The 25,955-nt window shown below is 36.1% G+C and overlaps 1 protein-coding gene across 1 annotated transcript; it reads right to left on the reverse strand.

Annotated features, from left to right (window-relative positions):
- map3k2 (mitogen-activated protein kinase kinase kinase 2) lies at nucleotides 1-24,434 on the reverse strand. Its single transcript, XM_681521.7, has 17 exons — nucleotides 23,937-24,434; nucleotides 22,985-23,057; nucleotides 22,320-22,435; nucleotides 18,065-18,105; nucleotides 16,659-16,758; nucleotides 15,988-16,101; nucleotides 15,776-15,872; nucleotides 11,869-11,999; nucleotides 11,695-11,774; nucleotides 7,317-7,384; nucleotides 7,126-7,218; nucleotides 6,808-7,026; nucleotides 4,378-4,526; nucleotides 4,156-4,287; nucleotides 3,120-3,249; nucleotides 2,411-2,588; nucleotides 1-1,864 (listed from the first exon to the last, which is right to left on the reverse strand). Exons 2-17 carry the CDS (start codon nucleotides 22,986-22,988, stop codon nucleotides 1,645-1,647), a joined length of 1,872 nt encoding a protein of 623 aa, XP_686613.2. The 5' UTR covers nucleotides 22,989-23,057; nucleotides 23,937-24,434; the 3' UTR covers nucleotides 1-1,644.
- Between the last annotated feature and the right edge of the window lie 1,521 nt (nucleotides 24,435-25,955).

A 25,955-nucleotide genomic window follows, 5' to 3' on the forward strand; every position in this document is an offset into this window, starting at 1 on the left:
GACCAACAGAGACAGCGCGCAGAAGTATAAATGCACAGCTACGTGCGTTGCATGCGCCGTGGGTTACGCCGGTCACTTGACGCAGGAGTATAAACCAGGCTTTACGGGAGAAGCAAGTGTAAACCCAAAAGAACCCTATTCTCACCTACGTCTGAAGGCAGGCACTACAGCTCTATGTAGGTGAGGGATCCTCTGAATGTGTTTTGAACAGCTTTGTGGAGCCGAGTGTGTAAGCAAGTGCTTGAAAAGTCCCAAGGCATTGTGGGATAGCGAGGTCAATTTATAAGCAAACAATTAAGTACTGTCAAGTGCTGAGTTGTGAAAACGCATATTCTGAAACATCGGGAAATACATCAGAATGAGAGAATCTTGGATGAGAACACTGCTGATGACTTTTGGTATGAAATCTATTAGGATCCAGGTTGTGTTGTGTTCACTAGAAGTGCACTTACAGTGTCAACTTTCATAATCGAGAGCGATCCGTTAGCAAACGCTCCACATACTTGAGATTTATACTGGAATCTGAAGCGATTCTTACTGTAAAATGATGACGAACTAATGTCCAGGCACTAAACCCTGCCTGTGTGGTCCGGGTTTTTTTGTTTTGTGTTTCGCTTTGGTGAGTGAGTGAGTGTGTATTCAACCTGCCTACCTGATCAGATTGAAGCGTACGGCACTGTGTTGAAAGAATGCACTGGTGAGTCTGACCCGAGATCAGTTTGCCAGCAGAGGGACCAAGGGGAGAGAAAGGCAGAGCGGAGCTGCTTACGCTTATCTAGAAACAGTATGAAGAGCCAAACTGTCCTAACTAATTCCTGTACAGATCAAAGTCCGAAAGATTCATGAGTAGCTGTGCATCAAATCTATAAAATTCTAGAAAAATGGTCGGAGGAGGAAGATACAAGGAAAAAAACAGAAAGGAGACATTTGTTTAAAAAAAAAAAAAGGCACCCGGTAAAAAAAAACAAAAAAAACAGAGGGAGTGTGTAAAAGATCCTGACAAATCGAAAGAGCGAACACACTCCGGTAATGTGGTTGTAATCGGAAGGTGAGCGAGAGTTCAACGTAAATGTTCGTACAGCATAGCGAGTAAATATTCTACAGTAAGATCTTTGAGTTCATGTCGTAGGAGGACTGTGCAAAAACATGAGAACTTTAGAAGCCATGACAGCTGGACTGCAGAGTCCCGTACATCCATTCGGTTTTGTTAATTACTTATTTTCTTTAACCATTTAGCAGCGTATTGGCGTACCTGTCTTCTTCTGGGGCTTGACATTCCTTGATCTTCCTGCATTAACCCAGTGCATCCAGAACGCAAGCGGCTCTCCACAATCACAAACATTAAAAACCAAATAAAAGGACGCCTTTAAAAGACAACATCCTTTAGTCTTTCGGAGGGGGTACCGATACCCTTTAGTCTTTAGGGGTACTTACCCCTGAGTGAAATTAAGGTGCAATGTTTTCGTACAGAATCAAGCTGCTCCAAATCCCCCTCCTGCCCCAGCGGAGGAGTGCAACTAGGCCACTGCCCTCTTTGCTTTGCCCTCTGGTCCAGTAAGGCCTGCCGGGAGGAGTCTGAAAAGGGGATGGTCCTATAGACACTTATGGAAGTCTCTAATCGGTCAGAGTTGGAAGGGGGTGTGGCTAGTGGACAAAAGTGTGCCGTAAAAGGTCCTCAGCAGCGGGACGCTGTTTAGTCTCCACAAAAATCCGTTTAAGGAAGTCACGGCAGTGGTCCGACACGTGAGGTGGCAAGGTGGGGTTGGTTGGCTGTGTGGCGATTTTAAAAATGGCAGCCATCGCTTCGAACTCCGCCCACGGGGGCCGCTGAGTCAACATCTCCACTACAGTGCAGCCGATGCTCCTGGAATCAGGGGAGAATTTCTAGCGTTTTTAACATGGGATGCACAAGATAAGCTTTTTTATTTAGTGTTCTAGTGTTATACAGGGTTCCCATTGGATGGGACTGTCAGTGTCACGTGAACAAACTACTTAACTTCTTATTTGAAGAAAAATCATAGACAAAAGAGCCGGGTAAAAAAAATTAATGATGAGTATTTTCATTTTAGTTATGACTTCTTTGTAGTGTGATCAATGTTTGAGCTAGTTGTAGAGGAGTTCAGAAGCAACTTGAACTTAATAACTCAAAAAAAGGTTTGTTGATCTCGATGAACGAGACTCAAAGGTCAGAGAAAGAGTCAGTAAAATATGCCAAACTCCCCATCACTAATATTTATCACTTCATATGTGGTACACTTGTCATTTAACTTTCTTTAACCAGATGTTTAATAACAGAATAGTACTTAAATCATATTGTAGCTAAGAAAAATATATCAAGACCCTAAAGATATCATAAATAAATCTTGTGTTCAAAATCATTTCAATAAAATGCATTATAATGCAGACATACCAGATATCAGCTTTCCTGCCGTAACCCTCTCCACTGATGACCTCAGGGCTCATCCAGTAGGGTGTACCTGTCACTGACTTGATGCCCGTTCCAGACAGGCAGATGGTTTGGAGCCGCCGACTCGCTCCAAAGTCACCCAGTTTCACGTTACCTGCAGAGTCCCGAAGGATATTGGCACCTACATAAATAACAGAACAGGTGGAGAAAAAGTCATTTAATGAGGTAAAAAAACAACAACATACATTTGTAAATATCTCGGATTAACTATTTAAAGGCATAGTTCAACCCAAAAAACAAACATTCTGTCATTTACTCATGCTCAACTTTCTTCTGATGAACACAAAGGAAGACATACTGATGAATGTTAAAACAGCCATTTACTCCCATATTTTAGTTCCCATATAGATGCCTGTGGCTGCTTTTTTCGAACATTTTTCAGATTATCTTGTTTTGTGTTTAACTGAAGATGAAAATGTTTGCCGAACTATATTTTAAATAAAAAAGTGCATTGACTGAATATGTTAGATTCATTAACCATGCAGCAATTTTTAACATTATTTGAGGATTTAGACATTTACAACAAATTTAAAATACAAAGATTTAGTGATTTTCCTCCAATATGACTGAAATCATGTAAATATAAATAGAAGTATACATCAATATAAAAAAAAAACACTATTTAGTTAGTACAGGACTAAAGTTGCCTCACCTTTGATGTCCCTGTGGACGATCATGTTACTGTGCAGGTAGCAAACACCTTCTAGTATCTGCCGTGTGTATTTACGTGTGACATTCTCCGTCAGAGCACCGTACGACTTCAGCTGGTCTTTAATGGAGCCCTTTTAGGAAAATAAAAACAACATTTCAAATTAGGCTTGGGACGATAACCGGACTCAAGGTTTACCGCGGTTTGGGAAAGTGAAGGTTTTAAAATCACTAAAGTTTTCTGTTATATCGTTCCGAATGTATATGTAAGTTTTTTAAAAATGTTTTTTGTGTGTTTTTTAAATAAATGAAGACAACAGAAGTCAATGATTTATTTTGATTATTTAAGACATTCATAAATATTCCAAGCAAATCTAATAAATGCTGGAGACATACTCGGTACATAAACGCACTAAATAACACTTCAGCCGCTTTTATTTGAGGGCGCACAAGAAAATCTGCACTTGAGCAGTGTATATTTGAGGGCGCGCAAGAAGTTTTGTGCACGAACAGAGGAAATTGGCGCTCAAGCAGAGACTGACATGCTCGTAGGCTATTACATTAATGCGATCTCGACGTAATACTGCGCCCAAGACATTTGTCAATCAAATAACGCCACATGTAGTGGTAGATCTGTGTAAAATGGCTAACAGAGTCCGCCGCCACAGCTGGAAAAAATCCTAGAGGAAACACTGTTCATGAAATAAGGATTATGCCCAACATATGTGGTAATTTTCTATTCAGATCTCCTTTGAAATATGGTATAAATCGCAAAAATACAGACTTTACTTCCTGCTCTCCAGAACCATGTAATTGAAAACAACCAATTGCGGAAATTTCATGACAGTGGGAACTGTAAGAAATTAACTTGCTGAATCCATAAGGACAGTAACTCAATTAAAGTTTAGTTTACTAAACTGTCCGTAAGCTAGTCTATTAGTCATGCAACAGTATATCAGTGCATCCATGCTGCAAATACGCAAGGAAACAGCCGGCATACATGAACATGTGCATCCAAGTCTGAGAGGTAAAATACTCACCCCAGGCATGTACTCCATAAAGATGGAAAGTGTTTTTTCATGTGTGTCCCGCAAGCACCCGTAGTACTGAACAATGCGCTCGTGAAAGAGATTTTTCAGCAGCTGAATCTCACACTCCAGAGCACTCACCTCCTGAACACACATTTAAAAAAACACAGCTAACGCAAAGGCTCATTAAGCACCATATCAACCGTTAAAAAAAGGCTGAAAAATGCTGCTCACCTTGCTGGTTTCTGGGCTATCTGGGTCAAACTGCACCTGCTTAACAGCCAGTTCTCTGCCAGTGTCTGCATCGTAGCATAAAAACACTCGCCCGAACGCTCCTTGTCCCAAAAGCTTCCCAAGACGCCAGTTTGTTGGAGCACGAGGGGCTACACACACACATAAACAAAACAAAAAAATGAGAAAAATGACACAATGAACAATGTGATAACACTTCACAATACAGGACATGCAGCTAATGTTAGTTTAGATATTTAAAAACATGAAAAAAAAACAATGAACCATGCTTATACAGAATTTATTAATCATATTTTAACATTTATTAATGCATTATTAACATCCAACACTGTGCTTGTAAAGGTTGATTAATGCACTGTGAGTTTAATGACTGTATTTTTGTTAACCAAAGTTAACAAACATTATTAAATCCTTTAATAAATGTATTGTTCATCATTCATGGTTGACCTACATGTCCGGTATTGTAAAGTGTTGCCAACAATTCAAAAGTTAGCATTTCTCTATTCACTTCTTGACTAATTAATTTAAATGACAAGATCTAGATAGATAACTTATGAATAGGCCTATGAAAATGAGTTCATAAATAATGAAAATAGCTTAAAACATTTCATACAGATGGAAAGATATTACTTGTTGCACATTTAGGCTACAGTTCAAAATTTGGAGATTCATTTAGATGTCTTTGAAGAACGTCTTATTTAAGGCTCACAAAGGAAAAGTGTAGTACAGAAAATATGCATACATATACACCCACCGGCCACTTTATTAGGTACACCAGCCCAACTGCTCGTTAACTCAAATGTCTAACCAGCCAATCACCTGGCAGCATTCAGACATGTAGATATGGTCAATACGATCTGCTGCAGTTCAAACTGAGCATCAGAATGGGGAAGAAAGGGTATTTAAGTGAGTGAGCGTGGCATGGTTGTTGGTGCCAGACGGGCTTGTCTGAGTATTTCAGAAACTGCTGATCTACTGGGATTTTCATGCACAACCATGTCTAGGATTCAGAAAATGGTAAGAAAAAGACAAAACATCCATTGAGCGGCAGTTCTTTGAGCGCAAAAGCCTTGTTGATGCCAGAGGTCAGAGGAGAATGGCCAGACTGGTTCGAGCCGATAAAAAGGCAAAAGTAACACAAATAACCACTCGTTACAACCGAGGTATACAGAAGACCATCTCTGAACGCACAACACATGAAACCTTGAGGCGGATGGGCTACAACAGCAAAGACCACACAGGGTCCCACTCCTGTCAGCTAAGAACAGGAAACTGAGGCTACAGGTCACACAGACTCACCAAAATTGGACAACAGAAGATTGGAAAAACTTTGCCTGGTCTGATGAGCCTCGATTTCTGCTGCGTCATTCATATGGTAGGATTAGAATTTGGCGTCACCACCATGACAGTATGAATCCATCCTGCCTTGTATCAAAGGTTCAGGCTGGTGGGGGTGGTGGTGTAAAGGCGTGGGAGAAATTTTCTTGGCACAGTTTGGGCCCATTAGTACCAATTGAGCATTGTTAACGCCACAGCCTACCCGAGTATTGTTACTGACCATGTCCATCCCTTAATGACTACAGTGTACCCATCTTCTGGTGGCTACTTCCAGCAGGATGACGCGTCATGTCTTAAAGCACGATCCTCTCAGACTGGTTTTTTGAACATGACAATGTGTTCACTGTACTCAAATGGCCTCCACAGTCACCAGATCTCAATCCAATAGAGCACGTTTGGAATGTGGTGGAACAGTAGATTCACATCATGTATGTGCAGCCGACAATGCTGCCACAAAGGATAAAGGCAGTTCTGAAGGCAAAAAGGGGTGCAACCCTGTACTAATAAGGTGTACATAATAAAGTGTCCGGTAAGTGTATTTATATGTGCCCTACTCAAAAGTATGTACTTTTTCTTCACAAAATTCGCAAATTGGGATGAAACAATTGACTTCCATAGAAACTGTTTTATCAACTAAAGAAATTAATGAGTTTCAGCAACCAGTATTTTTCAAAATATCTTCTATCGAGCTTATTCTCCAATATGGCTCGTTCGTTTTTGCGTGTTTTAGATATTCCGATTCAGTTTCCTATGGGAGAAATTAATTGGAATAATAAACGGCAGAAAAAGGTCAAGCTACTTGCTCTACAAACAAGTGTGTTCAGGACCATACATAAAAAGTAGAATAATATAATCGTTAGCATTAAGAAGCGTAACAAGCTGTTTTTAACATCTAAAAACCAATGGAAGTGAATGCGACCTGACGTCTCAAGCCTAAAAGAATCCAATTGCGGCATCTGCTCATACTTGAAGAACAAGTTCGATAAATAACAGAATAAAAAACCTTTAAGAGAGAGTAAACAATGAGGAAATAGAAATTTTTCAGTGCCCATTTTTAACACTTGAGTCACTCACAGCGGCTGGGAGGGCTGATGTCCATGACTGATAGAGTAGGGTTGGAGCTGGGCTCGATGTCACTGCCGCGGCGTCTGCGTCCCGGTTCCTCAAGCTCAGGAGTGAAGATGCTGCTTCCACTACTAGTGCTGGGGCTCTGCTGCTCAGTAGGACTGAAACTCACCGGAGAACGAAAACCATGAGCTTGTGTCCGCCGGGCCCTGGGAAAAGTCTTCCGTCCTGAGTGGAGAGAGAAGATATCAAATTAAGGGAAAGATCATGGTGGTACAGGATGCATGATATTGCTTTTTGGATCATCATAGTTCAGTGTATCCTCACCGTCGCTGTAGTCCTGCAGACCAAATGGTATGTGATATCGTCTAGGATAGGTTCCTCCTTTCCCTGTTTTTTCGAACACTGGTATATCATACTCTGAAATAACAGAGAATAGAATTATGATAGATTGATAATTGGAAACTAATTTTGACTTTTCATGTCACATAGAAGCGGAAAGGAAGGTAAGTACCTACCGGGGAACTCTTGATGGTTATCAGGGTAGCTCAGGGCTCGAGGCATTCGGGATTTGGGATAGGTATCACTGTTAAAATGAAAATCAGTAAAAATTCATTTGGCAATTGTAATTTAAAACCACACATGTGAACTGTATACAACTGTTCAAAATATTTTAATTGATTTTACTTTATTTTAAGTAAGATCTTAGCAAGAAATCAGTGTTTGTCGAGTTTACAATAGTTTTACAGGTGAATTAAGCTGTAAAAACAGAAACAATTTCAAATATATTCAAATAAATGTCTTTATCAATGCATTTAGAATTATAATTTGTGATAATCTCTTCTCTTTGTTTCTTATTATTTTAAAACAACTGTGCTTTATTAAACTTTTCATACATTTTCTCAGGGTACTTTAATGAAGAACTTAAAAAGAGTATTGATTTAAATTGAAAATGTTTTGTAATCTGCGTTTCAACCAATTTTTACACATTTAAAAAAATAAAAATGAAAAATTCGCCATCAATTAATCATCCTTTATTTGATCCAAATGCGTTTTCCGTTTCTTTCTTCTGATTAATACAAAAGATATACTGAAGAACAATGGAAAAAAGCAGCCATGGTCTTGTTTTCCTGTTGAACAAAAAAGAAGTTATTTTGAAGAATGTTGGAAACCTGTAACCGTTGACTTCTAGAGTATTTGTTTTTCTTACTATGAATGTAAGCAGTTGCAAGTTCTCAACATTCATCAAAATGTCTTCTTTGGTGTTTCTTTAAACTCAACTGCTTTAAAACAAGTGAAGGGAGAGTAAATGATGGCAGAATTTTTATTTTGGGGCAAATTATCCCTTTAAATCACATATACATGTTGAACAAAACGTTCTTCCCGAAACCTTTAAATAGTAAAAAAGGAGCAACAATTAAAAGTTAATAGACTAAACATAAATAAATAAAGTAGTAATGCACCTATGGGCACAGATTTACAACAGTTTAATTGTTTCATTTAATTGAAGTTTATTTGTATAACACTATTTACAATAATTACTGTTTCCAGTACCGCCGCTCCCTATATGCAGAGTACGCAGGCTGCGTAGGGCCTCAACTCCGGAGGGGGGCACCATCTCGGCTGCTCAAAAAAATATATATTGATATTTATGTACTAATATTAACATAAACTCAGTGTAAATTAAATATATATTGATAAAATGTTGTTTAATACATTTTTAAAAAATCATTTTATGACGGACGCAAAAACAAACATGTGACGTATTTTATTTCCGTGCAACGTTACTAGCATAGCCGCATACGCACGGCCCGGTCTGGTCCGGTCCACTTATCTTTGCGGCTGCTAGCAGCATATAATTGATGCAAGCTTCAGCTCTACAACAGCAGTCTGGAGCCGAGAAGAGGAAACAAGTACAAGATGAATCAAGTGCATCACTTTCAGGTAACTTCCATGAATCTAGAAAACATATTTTTGGTTGTAAATTGGTAAGTAAATTAGTGAGGCTAACGTTTAAATTTCACCACAACTGCACAAAATCTGCCTTATGTGCTGTTGTTTACATTTAGTTTCTTGCTTTGCTGCTGAGCATTGTGCTTTATAACTTTGACAGGACATGTTCTATGAATTCTCGCGTTTGCTCCTCTTCCACATGTTGCTGATATTTACACAAACTCAATTATTTTTATTAATTTACTTGTGCAATACTTTACAATTCTGTTCGCACACCAGGTACTGTACATATACATGCACTGCACAGTTATTTCACTGTATGTATTATTTATTGGTATATAGTTATTATATTATGTTATATAATTATATTTTATATAATTCTTTGCTGTTATCTTTGTTTATTGCTTCGTCTATTTCTATACATTTCTTATTGGTGCTGTTGTTATTGCTTGTATCACAATGTACTGCAATGACAGTAAAGCCTATTTAGTCCTTATATCAGTGGATTGGTGTGTTTTAAGCCGTTTGTTCATTTTTGTACATTACAATATGAAATAACAAAACTGACTAATAACATTCAGTGATTTTTGAAAGATCATTAATATAAAATGAGTCAAATTACTGTAAGCCTCAGGTCATAAATCATTTTCATAGCATGAATTCATTAATGATGATTTTTTTTCTGAATGTTAACAAAGTTTTTGTTTAAAAATACACTCATTAATTCTTGAAAACCACAAATGTCTTTCATTTATACTGACAGCAGGGGCCAATCTTAGTCACCATAGATTTTAGTGCAAGTTAAATTCACATTTTGGTTGTAGTTTACACATTATTACATATTATGAAGAGTGCTTGACTCGCCCATAGTTTTAATAGTATGTCATGAGTAGGGCCAGACAGAATCTGCGGACATTTTTTGCTATTTCTGCGGAGAATTTTGGTAAAAATCTGCGGATTTCTGCTGAATTATTTTGGGAGTATTTAGCGGAGTATCATAACTAAAACCTTAATATATGAAATAAAAAGTAATAAATTAAGGAATAAAAACTGAATAAATTCAGATTTACACATTTACTCAAGTAAATAAACAGAATTAGGGATGTTCTAAAAATTAGCAGAAATCTGCTGAATTCTGCCGGAAATCGGCGGAAAATCTGCGGAATTCTGCACGCGCAGATTCCGTGTGGGCCTAGTCAAGAGTTTTTCTTTAAATGACTAGTTTCTTCTGTATTGTACATGGAGGTCAATGCTGAAATTTCTCAGAAAAGAAGATGAGGCGGAATGACCAGGGGCCTCATGTATTAACGCTGCATACGCACAAAAACTTTGCGTACGCAAGGTTTCACGCTCACGTTTGGATTTACTAACGAAGAAATGAACGTGGGAATGTGCGCTGGTCCACGCCAACTTCATGCCTGGTGTACGCGCATTTCTTGTGTGTGTTTGTTTTATTTCCATTGGTGACTCCTAGAGGTAATTATGTTAAATTGCACACTACAAAGTGTCTTCGAGCTGTGCAATGGTAGCTGTGTGAGACGTTTACATGCGCATGTCTAGCAGGTATATAAGGTTTCTATACCATGCGGTTGACTAGTCAAAGATTAAAGCGCAACTTTCAGTGATCGCCGGTTTTCCCAATGTAATCGAAGCGATCTACTGCAAACACATTGCTATAAAGGCGCCATCTGAAGATGAATTTGCATACGTGAATCAAAAACATTTCCATTCAATAAATGTGCAAATAAAATATGATGCACAGACTTATTAATGATTCCAACTTGTCTTCCTCGTGATGAAGAGTAAGCAATTTCTGACATGTAGTGGGAGGAAAAAAAGAATAAGTTCATCAGACGCTGGATTCGAACCAAGGTCATGCGCGAACATGTCAAAACATGTTGCCATGCGTTTTACGAGCTACGCCACTCATGCTGTTAAAGATACTATAAAATTTTACACCTCTACATCGCACTAATTCTTTTCCAATCCACTCGGTGTGATGTTTAGACCCAACTGTGATTAGCTAAACTCTCCCTCTCTATTTTTTTTTCTTTTGTTATTAATTCCGGAGGATTATAACACAATGAACAAAATTTTTCTCTGGTCTACCACCGAAAGCAGCACCTCCAAATCACATTCTGTTCAAAAAGTTTCTCTTTTAGCTTGCCATTGCTTTTTCGTTGGGTTTTGTCAAAGTAGAATCATTAGCATATTAGCATATACGGGGGAGGAGGCAGGGAGGGGTTTTGCGCTCGTGCATGTTGCGTTTAGTTTCACGTTCATTCGGATTTACTAAGAGAATGCGTGTGTAATTCGGCGTACGCAGTGTTTTATACATCAGATGTTTTTACTGCGTACGCGCATTTACAGCTTTGTGCGTACGCAATGTTTTAGTATGATTTCAACGCAAATCTTCGTACATGAGGCCCCAGCACTGCTCCAGAGGCACCAGCAGCTGCACTGGTACAGACAGAGGCTGCAGTACTAAGGACCGTCCATCTCTACAGGTACAGAGAGGGTTTTATTTCTTACCTTTTGTAAATGTTTGAAATTATGAATGTTTCTGCAGAAGACATGTCAATGTTTATTTTAATGCAAACAATTATTTTGTAATGTAAATATATGACTGTTTTAAGTATAATTTTGAGTGCTTAAATGTATATTTATGTATATAAATAAATAAATACCTGTTTAAATACATATGTTTGTGTGTTTTTGTTCCTCTGTGGGGGCACCACAGTAAAATTTCGCATAGGGCCCCCTTTTGGCCAGCAGCGGCCCTGACTGTTTCAAAGCAGCTTTACAAAAGATGCACATTATTGTATTACAATGAAATTAAGTTAAAGTTACAATCAAATATAAGTTATTATAAACAGACACTGTTAACCTGCAATCCTATAGAAAATAGGCTGCATGTACTATATTTGTTGGTTAGTTATTAACCTGTCAAGTGGACTGTCCAATGAAGGACAGCTGCCTGATGCTGAATTCTCAGGACTGCTCATTGACAAAGGGTCCAGCATCTTGAAAAGGTAAAACATGAAAAGATAAATCTGATTATGCTGTTGTTCAATTCACTCACATCAGCTAAAACCAAAGTGTTGTCAGACTAATTACCTGGTCCATGCTCTCTGGGATGAACTCGCCCTCACTGTTGATGCTGGTGAAAGAGCCGTTTCTGGCCACCTGCTGCAGAGCATCAGGAATATAACCTGGAGGAGGGGAGCTGCGATCTGTTGACTGAGAACCTGGAGAAGAAGAAGAAGAGATTGAGAAAAGTCAGAAAACTGTAAAAATAAAAAAATAAAAAAAAAATAATAATAATAATATTAATATAAATAATAATAATAATAATAATAATAATAATAATAATAATAATAAATATATATATATATTATATTTGTAATAACTGATTCTTTTATCTTTGTCATGATAACAGTAAAAAATATTTTGCTAGATATTTTATTAAGATACTAGTATTCAGCTTAGTGTCATTTAACGGCTTACGATAAAGAGTTACTAAAACTATTATGTTCAGAAATGTGTTGAAAATGTCTTTTCAGTAAATAGAAATGATATAAAATATATAAAGGGGGCTAATAATTCAAGAGAGCTAATAATTCTGACTTCAACTTTGTATATTCATAATTTATTTTGTGATTCTAGTTTGAGGCAACAAAAAACAAAAACAAATGTACTTTAATAATTAAAACAAAATGGACCAAAAGTAGTAGGAAGGGCATTGTTGAAAAAGAAAATGTTAAGCCTTTTGAGAGGAATACCATATTTGGATAAAAGATATAAAAAGATTTGAACTAAAGTTGTGGAGTTAACTTACACTAAAAAGACGAGATGAACGAAACGGGGGCCAACAAAACAAGGCGAACGAAATGAGGCGAATAAAGCAAAACGAACGAAACGAGACAAACAGAACAAGAAGAGAAGAACGGGACGAAACGACAATCGAAAAGAGACAAGACAAATGAGTTGAGACGAACAAAACAAGACAAACGAAATGAGACGAATAAAATTAATGATACGAACAAGATGAACAAAACGAGTTGAGACGAATGGAACGAGACAAACGAAACCAGACGAATGAAACCAGACGGATGACACAAACAAACCACAAAACAAATGAAACGGATGAACGAAACCAGACGAATGAAATGAACGAACAAAAAAACAAACGAAAGAGGTGAAATGAAGAGGCTCGTTTCCTTCGCCGTCTCGTTTCCTTCATCTCGTTTCCTTCGTCCCATTTTGTCTTGTAAATATCGCATTAATAACTTGTATGTTTCCTACAATGCTCAAAAGAACAACAAAAAAATAACTTAAATAAATAAAAATAAAAATCTACATTTTTTCAGAAAAGCACACATTATAAGCAATAAAAATAGAAAAATTACTGCAGCCAGGCTCTTTTTTTCTCTACACAATAAATATCTTGCACCTCAGAGTGTGCAGATGACACGCAATAACAAACACAGTCATTATCTGTCATGTTATGTGAAAAGACAATCCTGTGAGACAGTTCTGATAGGTAATTTAAGCAAATCATTTTGATGACAGGCTTTGACTCAGGCAACTGAAAATAACTAAAAGCACTACTTGGACAGTAATTGCTTCTCAAGGGGATTCTCGAGCTAATCTGAATGCAGAATGTGAGTGCTATTCTCTCACCATACATGTCAAAATCCCCAGCCGAGTTTTTTTTTTGACAGACACCAAGGTCATACTGTAATTTAACTGTGGTCCAAATTCATATATCTGAGTTTATAAGAGGGATAAAGCCAAAAGCCTTTGAATATTGTATTTTAAATATTTTTTTGAAGTGTTAACAGCAAGAATTCAAGAATCACAGTGCTTATGAAGAAAAAGAAAAAAGAAATAATTGGAAATAGGCCATTATTATGACCGCTATTGGTGTGCAATACAATGAAAAATTCTGTGTTTGTATATAATTGTTTACAGAAATGATTCATTATTATTAATATTAATATTAATAATAATAATATTAAATGATTAATTAATGCTTTTGAAATTTGTGAGTTTGTTCTAGCAAAACAGTAGTCTGTTTTAACACAACATATTTGTTCCTTCAATTAATTTGTTTACTATTATTAATTATTGAATTTATTAATATTTGAAACTCCAGAAAAGAACCTAATTGGAACAAGAAAATTAAAATCTTGTTTTATGTCAGTTTATAAGATCGCTAAAACTTTAAGACATATACTAATATATGAAAAGTAACTGATAATGGCAACTGTTGTTGTTTGAAGTAATAACAGCATTACTTCAAACAGCAAATTTGCTTTGACATTTTTGATTCGCGCAAGTGTTTCTGACCATGTGACTAGCACTTTTCAGGGTTAGTGAATCACCGAGAAGCCATGTAGGCTTGTTTTGACAGATATCCCCTTGAGATCCAATTTCTATCCTTTCTGGTTTTAAAACGAAATTTGCAATATTGTTCAATAAAGTTGGTCTACAGTTTAGTCCAGTTATTTTAGAAATTTACAAAGAAATTGTGTGCACTGACATATTTAAGATCTTATGCAAATTTAGGCATTTCCATCCAATGTTTTTTATTTAAAATACCAAATACCAAAACACGCACACACACACACAAACAAATATATATATATATATATATATATGTGAAACTTGACAACATCAGTTACAATAAGGTATATGCTGAAGCATGCTAATAGGAATTTTAATTTGCCAGTAACCTAGGTTAAGCACTTCCGGCGAACTGTATGCCAATGCAAAGATCTGCACGTTTAAGGTCTGTTTTTTTTTTTAAATCAGCGATCTCCACTGGCTGAGTGATATCCGATATAAAGTGGCTCTCAGATTGTACAAGAAGCACTGCATTAAATTACATGTTTCCCCGCCATGTCTTTAAAATATGAACATTTATTTTACCCCAGTATATTCAATGGAGCTTCTGCACTAGCCAGCCTATTCTGACAGGCGCTTGCGAGTAAACGGCTTTTAGTCTCGTTTTACGCTTGAGCAAATAAAAGAATGCCTAAGTTTATTTAACTGAATGTATTTTAATGACATTACAACATCGATACTGTAAAAGGAACTGTATAAAATGGAAAAAAGTTCACAATAACAGGTCACCGGAAGTTTATCAGTATAGGAAAAACACTAGCTCAGTATATACCCCATTAAGCTATTCCCATGCATTAAAGGTTCCATCAAGTGCTTTGAATAGTGAATTTATATTCATAATTTGATGTAATCTTAAACATCCCATTTTGCACTATTTTATTTTTTTGCACATAAGCCAATTGCACTAGGCACTTTTTGCATAATGAGCACAATTAAAAAAATAAATAAATAAAAAAACACTGTACATTGTTTACATCTGTTTCATTACTCAAATCAGGTTTATATATTGTTTACTTTCATAGACATTTACATACTTACATTTTATAATCATACTTCAGTCACTTCTGTGTATATATGTGTATATATGTGTATTTTTGTGTATGTTGTGTATGATGTGTATGTTGTGTGTATGACTTCACTGTGGACGGCAAAGTAAGAATCTCATTGTACAGGGAGACGTGTTTCCTTACTGTGCACATGACAATAAACAGTTGAATTGAATTGAATGGAACAAAACATAAAGAAACAGCCAATAGAATTATATTTTATGACCGCTTTGACAGCGAGAGAAGTTAGGCTTAAGTGCATAACATGAAAAGTAAATGAGAAGCGTCATAAAGGACATTTCAGATACTAGAGAACATATGATTGGTCAAGATTTTATGAGCAACTAAAGTATGAAGTGAAGTTAAAAAAAAATTATAGATCCATTCAGGCAGAAGTGACAAAATCAAGCTTTAGATGATCACATTAAACAAATTTGGCCAATGTTTTGGAGCCCGATAGCTTATAGACATCCTTAAAACTAACATCTAAAAATGCTATATTAATTTAACGAGACCTTTAAGTAAATATCCCCAATTTCTATTGTATCTCGACTCTAAATGCAACCCACCTATGTGTGCCAGCATGCTCTTTTTATCTGGAGCACTGAAGTCTGTGTTGTCCAAGATGTCATGAGTTGGCAACAGGTCCTTACTGGAGACACAGTTCTGAAAGTGCAAGAATCAAACATCTGTATAACATCTAAGACATTTAGCATTTACATAAGGGCGCAAGTCTGACTAGCGCTTTCTACCTGATCATGGATTATTAACACTCACTGACCTGACTCCATGAGGGGAGCACCAGCAAGATTTTTAGGCTCTTCATATGCACCGAGCGATCCAGCAGCTCCACAGCTTTATCCAGATCATCCTGAGTACTCAATGGAATCACAAGCTACAGAATAGAGAGAGAGAAAAAACAAGATTATGACACATACAGTAACCCTACTAAATTATTAGCCTCCCTGTGTATTTTTCCCCAATTTCTGTTTAACGGAAAGAGGATTCTACACATTTCTAAACATAACAGATTTAATAACTAACTTCTAATAAATGCTGACATTTCTAATAACTTTGCCATGATGACAGTACATAATATTTTACAAGATTTTTTTTCAAGACACTAATAATCAGCTTAAAGTGCCATTTAAAGGCTTAACTAGGTTAATTAGGTTAATTTAGGGTAATTAGCATTGTAGCATTGTATAACGATGGTTTGTTCTTTAAACAATCGAAAAATCGCTATTTAAATAAAAACAATTTTTATTCTAGCTAAAATAAAACAAACAACACTTTCTCCAAAAGAAAGCAGTTTATTAGTAATACTGTGAAAAATTCTTGCTCTGTTTGGGAAATATTCACAGGAGGGATAATAATTTTGAATTCAACTATATATACAAAAACAATCAAGTAAATATTTCAAAATTCCCATGAATGAATGTGTCATTGTACCTCATTATTGGTGTAATGCAGGTCCATGCTCTGTCCAAAAGCGACTTTAGCTTTAGCGCTCAGATCTTCTAGACTGACAGGCCGAGGAAACTGCAGGATCCTAAAGAAAAGTTCCAATTTTTAATTGACAACATCATAATTCCATGTCCTTAGAATACAGCACAAATTCCTGCAAATTATTTCTCTTACAAACTAAAAATCTAATCATTACAATTACATAACTAGCCTTGTACTGAAGATTACTATGCTACAGCAATAATGTGATCACAAAAATTATTAAAGAGCAGGTCAGATATAACATAACTGTCTTGCAGTGTAAAATGTCTGCAAAGTTGATAAATAATGATATTTTAAAGCCAACAAAAAGTCATATGGCCAACTGACTAATCAGAGCAGAGAATGGAGGAGTTTATAGACATTAAGCTCTGAATTGACTCAAGCGAACCGATTTAAAATCATAGCAAAATGATTCTTATTTAAAACTTACGTTCTCTCGTACCTTTTCAAAATGTACACTTTTGTACCATACAGGTGGACATTAGTACATTTAGGGTACACTTTTGTACATTTAAGGTTCACTTTAGCACCTTTAAGGTACTGTGTGGTATGCTTTCTATGCATTAATATGTACCTTTACGGATCTGTTAAGAAAAAAAAAAGTGCCTGTTGAAAAGGTACCGCCCCAGTGACAGATTTTGTATCGTTATTTTTGAGAGTCAAGAATATAAAATTTTATCTCAAAAGACTGCCACTTTGAATTCTTTTTAAAAGAGGGCAGAGCTAAAAATGTCTGTGTGTTAGCATAGTGGCAGATTGACATAGGACTAACCTCCTATGCTAATAAGGGAGAGATCATCTCAGATGGGTGGGGTTTCCCCCTCTGATGACATGTACAAAGGGAGAATGCCAATCAAAGTGTTTCAAAAAATACAATTGATAAATTTATACCATTAGAAACTGGTTATATTCAAACACTGTTGCCATACAAATGTGTTTAAACCCCTTAAAAATTAGATTGTTTCATTAAAAGGTCCAATTTAATACCAATGACCTGCTCTTTAAATAATAAGAACCTATAAAGAATATTATTAATTCATATCCTGACTTAAAATATTAGGGGTCTTTTATCTAAAGCATATTTAAGTGGTTGTTATCATTAGATTCTAATATAAACCCAAACAGATATAAACAAGCATGGCCACCCAAACAACAATTAACTTTGACTTTTAATAAAAGAATTGTCTTAGACAAAAATATTTTATGTAAAATGTTCCTCATTGCCTGGGATAAAAATTACACCGTGACTACAAGGCACGTCGAACAGTTTTAATTAAGAGAAACCACAAGAGAGAAGTGCGTAAAAATAGGAAGTGATGTAGAGCAGAAGCAGGGCTTGTGGTCATTACCTCTTCTCTCCTCTGTACTCAAACTTCACCCTCACATCATTCTGTGAACAAGCAGACGAATGTTACACATCCCAACGCACACCATCATTCATAAAAGTCTCACATAGTTTCGGGAAACATAATGAATATTCAGTACCTGGTAAAAATTATGAGGTAAGTTTTGACTCTTCTAAAGCATAAAAATACCATAATATATTTACAGATATTCAAGAAACATGCCAAGTGAACATTCTTGTTTATCTGAAAAACAATGCTGAAGTCAGATATTCTGCTTTGAAGATGTGCATTACGTGCCGGATCATCTGTCTTTGTTTTGGTCTTTTAACCCACCCACTGCCAGTTTAGCCAATTATATTTCGGCATCCCAGATCGCCTTTGTGAAAAACATCGCATTTGATTCATTCAGTCAGAAAGGCTCTTAAAGCATGTGTACGTGACTGAAATGCGACCTCCGGTGGACTGTAGCAAACTCTGAAATGAGACGTGGATTCAGAGTTCCACATGAGTTGGTTATTAATTACCCAATAATATAATTATTACAAACATAAACACTAGATGAGCAGGTTACATTGTAACCCTGTGTCCTAACAACATGCTACATGACGAGATACGCAATGTTAAGTAATTTGGCTGAAACACCAGACAAAACGCGACATAAATTTAAATACAGACATTCAGAGGCATAAACAAAGTGCACTTACAGCACTCCAACAAAATGGTAAGGTTTATAATAGAAATAATACATATTAAACCTCTTTAGCATTATTATATGTACATGCTGAATCACTGACAGTGAGTCACATATCTAAAGTTCAATTACAAACGGTTTGTTTCATTTTCAACATCTGATGTAACGTTAAACTATCTGCTTCTGCTTTCAGTAGTATGGCAATAAATGTCATTTAAATTGGCAGTCAAACTCACATTATTAGCATTTAACACTAAATAATGCACATGAGGTGTACCTGAGGGGACCATTGTCAGTTTGTTTTATAAAATATGAATTTCAGGTGTTGGTTAGGACAAAATAAATCATATCTTAGCTTGGAAAATATTCCTTCCATCATATGCTGTTGCTTTTATTTAGAACACGACTTAAATCAGCCTTCAGGCTCGCTCCAGTTGTTGTCGTCAAACTGGCAACCAGCGCTTGCATGTGTTTTAAACCAGGCGTGCAACACCTAGTTCAACCACTGGGTGTCAAACTTACATACTGCACCTTAAAGCAATAACGTGAATATTAAAAATATTCAATTGATTTTTAGACTTGTTTTACAATACTTCTTCCTGTCAAGACTTTTAACATAGATGTTTTAATAACCCTTCATTTTCTTAACTTCGGTATAAAAGAGCATTAATGTTAGTAATTTCCATGAATCAGTTAAAAACTGTCCACTACAATTAATACATTCATTATTTACAGTGTATTTTTCCTGTATGTTTTTATAACAAATGATTTATTTATTTAATTTATTTAAGACACATAAGCATAAACAAAAATAGTTTAAACCATAATCAATTGTTAATACGTGCACTGTTCTGAACTGACATTTTTTTTTAAATATTTAAATATACGATAGAAGGTACGGATGTAGTATATCTTGAAGCTCATTCCATACATATGAAACATACTTGAAGAATTCAGATCGACCTAACTCTGAGTGAAAAAATGGCATTTTAAGTAAGAGTATATCTGCTGATCTGTTATTGTAAGTATTTGAACAGTACTCCAACAAACTAGATATATACTGTGGTAATTTACCAACTAAAGCTTTAAAAATAAAAACTAAGATATGTTGTAATGATTTTGATGACTGTTTTTTTTTGTGCAAAATTTGTACACATGCTATATGGAGTGAATTAAAATACTGAAACAACACAAGACCTAAAACTGTCCAACTTAGTCCAAGAACCTTATTTTACATATAAATGTTTTTTACATTAAACTTTTTTTGACTGTTCAACACAAGCTTTGACTTTACTGAAAAGTTCCTTGTAATGGCATTAATATTAGAAGAAACATACATAAACATACATTAATATTAGAAGGGCATGAATTTAAAAAGCGTTGTTTTGACTTCATCACCCTCTGCACTATTATGTACTTAGTCTGTGTGCACTAACCTGCAACATCACCATTATTCATCTGTTTGCATTTCAATCTGTTTGCATTTGGGTAAGAAGTGACAGATAAGCTGTAGTACTGATTTATAATGACCATCCATCATGCTGAGTTACATACAATGAGATAACAGTCTGGGCTCCTTTTAAATGGCCCTATGATTTCCGCGATGCAAAAAAACTGGACGGAATTACATAATTAAGTAGTAAAAATTAAATTAGATGCATAATGCAAACCGTTAAAATGTTTTACACTCGTGACGTGGACTAAAGTTTGTCAAAATTAAACCACTAAACAATTTTCGCATAAAACAGTTAAATATATTGCAATATGAAGTCTGAATGTTCTGCTTGTCTGTGTAAATCAATGGTGACATTTCATTTATGTGCATTTACTCAAGCTTGCATGTGAGACACTTCAGCGAGGTTTTCAGTATCAAATGGATGCAATGTAGTAAAATGTTTGCTTTAACTTAAATTATTAATAATAATAATAATAATAATACATTTTATTTAAAAAGCGCCTTTCTGGCAACTCAAGGACACCATACAATAAAACAAGAGCAATAAAACAACACGAGAACTAATAAAAAAAATATACACAGCAATAGTTCAGATAACATGAATTAATTATATATTAAAATCCGTCTTAAATAAGTTGGTTTTTAGTCTTGATTTGAATCATGTGAGGGAGTCAATGTTTCTGATGGCAGGTGGTAGAGAGTTCCAAAGACGGGGAGCAGAGCGGCTGAATGCTCTGCAGCCCATAGACGATAGATGAGCAGAGGGAACAGACAAGTGGACGGAGGAAGAATTATTAGAAATTAAATTAATAGTATTAACTAGGGCTGTGAAATTAATCAAAATCGAATCGCATTTGAAACAATGCAATGAGTTAATCACAAGAGGCTGCAATATAAAATATATATGTATACATGTAAACAAAAATAACGAAAACCATCTGAGGTGAAGTACTTCAAAACCAGTTCGCTACGCTTCAGAAAATTAAACATGCTACACTTTTTGTGAGGCATCGCAGACATGCTATTGGTTGTTGTGAACTATGCAACATTACACAAGAAGAAATGATTGAATCTTGTGTCACAATAACGTTGTTATTTTTACGACTTCCCACAACACCCTGCATCAAGCAAATTGTGCTGAAACCGTGGGATCTGACGGGGGCTTTATAGCTAGCCAATTGAGTGAGCACACTTTCGTTCTGCTCAGTCAGAGTTGCGCAACTGAACTACGCCTACGATGAAAAAAGGAATCAAACAAGAAAGTGCTAACAAGTGGGGTATTGGCAACTGCTGCTTCAGAAGCACTAATAGACGAATTAATATCAAAGAAAAACAACGTTTGTAACATGGGAATATTTTGGTTTCAAAGTCACAGGCACCTAACAAAAACAGGTCATTTTTAAAAGCTGTCACAGAATTGTTGCTATGGCTTACAGACTGTTGAGCTGAAGTTTAAATTAAATTAAAATCAGCTTAAATTAAATCGTAAATCAAATCACAATATCTGTCAAAAAAAAAAACATTATAATTAGATATTCCCCAAATCGCACAGCCCTAGTAATAACCTTAAAAAACTAATAAATTTAATGAAATTTGGAAAGAAATAAAACTAATTTAATAGGTTCAACATCTGTCTTAGGGACGATTAGCTCCAACTCATTTATCAGAAACAAAATACCTCAAATATGGAGCTAAACATAATTGAGGACACCTCATTGTGAAAATGAACATTTTTATCCATTTCTCAGTAAATATGGGTCATATATTTTGATGCATTTGAACAAAACATATTAATTAAACAAATTTATATTTAATAAAATAATATTTAGGCCCCCGAACATCTTCAGAAATATAAAGACAACACAATACTACCCTAATTTATAATAATCAAATCATTATACAAATTTTAAACCGTTGTTGTAAGTTATTTTGCTAGATTAGCTCCAGACATGGCTTTACTACTCACTAATCAATCTATATGCAAGAATATAATATTGTGAAGCTTCCAATTGAAAACATGAATCTAAATGAGAGATTTGTGAGGGGTGTACTCATATATGCTGAGCACTGTAGCTGTTGCTGATGTGAATTAGAAAAGAGGCGATACAGACCTGGTTCTTGGGAGAGGAGGCCTTGGGTTTGGCCAGGTCAGACAGAACAGATGGTCGACTGGATCGATGCAACACCGCCAGGTCTTGCATGATGGAATTCAGGGCCTCCTGCTCATCTGCAATATATTTTATTATGTATTCACATTATATTTATTAATCCTCAATTAGGCATGGGACGATAACCGTTTTCAAGGTATACCACGGTTTGGAAAAGTCAAGGTTTTAAAACCATCAAAATCTTCTGCTATACCGTTCCTAAGGTGTGTTTAAGATTTTTTATTTACATTTTTTTTATGACAACTATATCTCCAGCAGAAAAGATATTCAAAGATGCCATTTTAAATTGTAAAAATATCATTGTGTTTTTGAAACAGTAGAAGACAGCAGAAGTCAGAGATTCATTTGAATTATTTAGCCTGACATGTTTACTGCTCCAAAATATTTTAAGTGTTTCTCAAAATAAAATCTATTGTGTTCAAAGGGGGAAAGAGTTTTTGTTTTTTTAGCCAGACATTTAAAAAGAACATATTTTATAGCAGTTATCACAAGACTGCATTACCGTAAAACCGTGACATTTTTATCCAAGGTTATCATACCGTCAGAATCCTGTGCCGGCCCATGCCTATCCTCAATACAAACACTTAAAAAAACATTTGTGCACTTACCCATTTTGACTGATCACTGATTCACCCAGGAGTAAAGGAAAGAGGATTCTCCCATGAAATGGGATCCTTTCTCCTATACAAAAAAATAATAACACTTTGATTATAAAATAATCTAATTATTTATTAAGATGACGTATTTGTAGTGATCGAATTGACCAAAATCACTAGGTCTAAATTGCACAATTATAGCTTTACAATGCAACAAAACAACACAGATTAATAATGACACAAGGGAAAATGCTTTATAAATTATACAAAATCATGACATTAGAATGAAATAATCTCTTATTAAAAGCCACATTTATTGTCCTTCATTATCAAGCTCTTAAATGTTTAATACGACAATATCTTGTTTAACTCTGAGGTGTTTAAACATGTGTATCTAACTTTAAATTTCAAAATCCTGACAGCAAAACACAAGTCAACATATAATAACTGATAAATAGCTTATCAGAGAATGTCATATGTCAAGTCACTTTTTACCATTTATGACCACGTGTCATAATCTGTGCACAGCACATTAAAAACTCTCAATATGATATGCAATTTGATGAACAACTAAATAAAATGTAACTTGAAGTTTCCTTAGAAAGCTAATACTCAAGCTAACTGGTTAGCACACATACCTGTCAAAACTACTGCATGTCAAAGAAGCAACCAAATGCGATTGCATGATTATATATAACATAAATCACAATGGCATTAATGTATTTATAAAAATATAATATGTGCCTCTAAATATTGTTAAATAAAACTACTGCACTGACACATTTATAACACACTGTTAGCCGTTTAGCTCTTTTAACAGTTGGGCCACAGTTAGCATTGCGCAAACATGCTAACGAACAGCTCAAACAGCTATCAGAAAGACACAAACAGATATGTCTGATTTAACTGTCTTCGTAATTCAGTCATCCTGTTAATCGCATAAAAATAAACATCATTTGATCACCTGGGTGAGCTCGATCCGTTCACTTCCTCATCCAAAGATGTGAGGCCTCGAGAGGAATCTGACACTCTGACAAGACTCAAATAAACGGCTTTAACTTCAGTCCAAGGCCTGCCTGCACGGCCAAACCATCTCCCGCTGACCACAGCTCACTTTGCAGGTAAGCGAAAGCTGCTGACGGTAAATCCAGGGTAATGTGAGGATGAATAAAGCTAATCTTCGGCCGCGGACGGAGGTTTGTTTACATTAGGTTAAACGCGCTCGACCTGACGAAGATCAACTGTTGTCAATTAGACTGAGAGAAGATTCGCGATGTACGACTATAACAGTGCACAATCTGTGAAGGTCTGGTCAGAAAATTAATCCAAGAAGACGAAACGGCACATTTAGCAAAAGGTGTTAGGTATTAAGTACACTTAAAACACTGCAAACGCAGACACACACACACTACTTTAGAACAGCACCGCTGTCTTTTCACTCAAACTCACATGTCTCGACAGCGCCATCTGCCGACGGACACATCGTAATAAGGCCTCGGATGGTCAGAGACGCGGCAGTGTCAAATTCTAACCAATCAGAGAACGCGGTTAGATTGTTTTCGACCAATCAGAATATTGAATGCTCTCCGAAAAACTCCCATTTGATTTACAGGCACATGTTTGCTGCGTGCGTGAATGCACATCCGCTATGCACAGGGTTTTCACTGGTTTTATGAATATTTTTTAATTGAGATAAATCAGTCTATACCGTTAAATACAAACGGCACATTCATGAATGACTTAGGTCTGTCAGAGTATATATAGATATATTATTTTCTCCTAGTTCATCAAAACATTCTGCCATCTGGTGGAGAAAGTTGTGGATTGCATAAAGATGATTAAAGGGTTAGTTCACCCAAAATTGTAAATTCCAGTACCCTTAATTACCCTGCCTCATGAAGTTCACTGACATTTTACCATGCTCCAGAGATGTTTAAAATCCAGAAAACGAACCAAAAACCTTGTGACTTCTGTGTTTCAACTGTGATCATACAAAGCTCCAAAAAGATTTTCAAAGATCAGAATTATTCATTCATTTTCATTTCAGCTTAGTCCCTTTATTAATCATGGGTTGCCACAGCGGGATGGACCACCATCTTATCCAGCATATGTTTTACATAGCGGATGCCCTTCCATCTGCAGCCTATCACGGGGATCACATCCATACACACACATACACTGTGAACCAGCGACCTTCTTGCTGTGAGGCGGTTGTGCTAGCCACTGCGCCAACATGACCCCAAGCTTTAATTTGTGCTCCTTAATTAATTACAAAATAAATTTCTTCTTTGATGTCTTCCATGTTTGATCAGGGTGCATGTTTACTACGGGCAAAATGAGGCCATAGTTTTTGACTCATGTTTGGCCTGTTGCGCTGATGACACTACTGGCAATACATGATACTGTAGTAAACGCACACCCTGACTAGCTGACGCAAGAGAACATACACTCACCGGTCACTTTATTAGGTACACCTTACTAGTACTGGGTTGGACCACCATTTTGCCTTCAGAACTGCCTTCATCCTTCATGGCAGAGATTCAACAAGGTACTGGAAATAATCCTCAGAAATTTTTGTCCAAATTGACATGATAGCATCACACAGATGCTGCAGATTTTTTGGGCTGCACACCCATGATACGAATTTCCCATTCCACCTCATCCCAAAGGCGCTCTATTGGATTAAGATCTGGTGACTGTGGAGGTCATCTGAGTACAGTGAACTCATTGTTATGTTCAAGAAACGAGTCTGAGATGATTAATTCTTTATGACATGGCACATTTGGTTTAATTAGGCCAAAGTGTGCCAAGTAAATATCTCCCACACCATTACACCACAACCATTAGCCTCAATCGTTGATACAAAGCAGAATCGATCATTGCTTCCATGGTGTGGATGCCAAATTTTGTCCCCACCATCCTGGTAGCTACTAAAAGATGGGTACACTGTGGTCATAAAGGGAAGGACATTTTCAGCAACAAT

This window comes from Danio rerio, chromosome 6 (genome assembly GCF_049306965.1).
Source record: "Danio rerio strain Tuebingen ecotype United States chromosome 6, GRCz12tu, whole genome shotgun sequence".
In the NCBI taxonomy this organism is placed as follows: domain Eukaryota; kingdom Metazoa; phylum Chordata; class Actinopteri; order Cypriniformes; family Danionidae; genus Danio; species Danio rerio.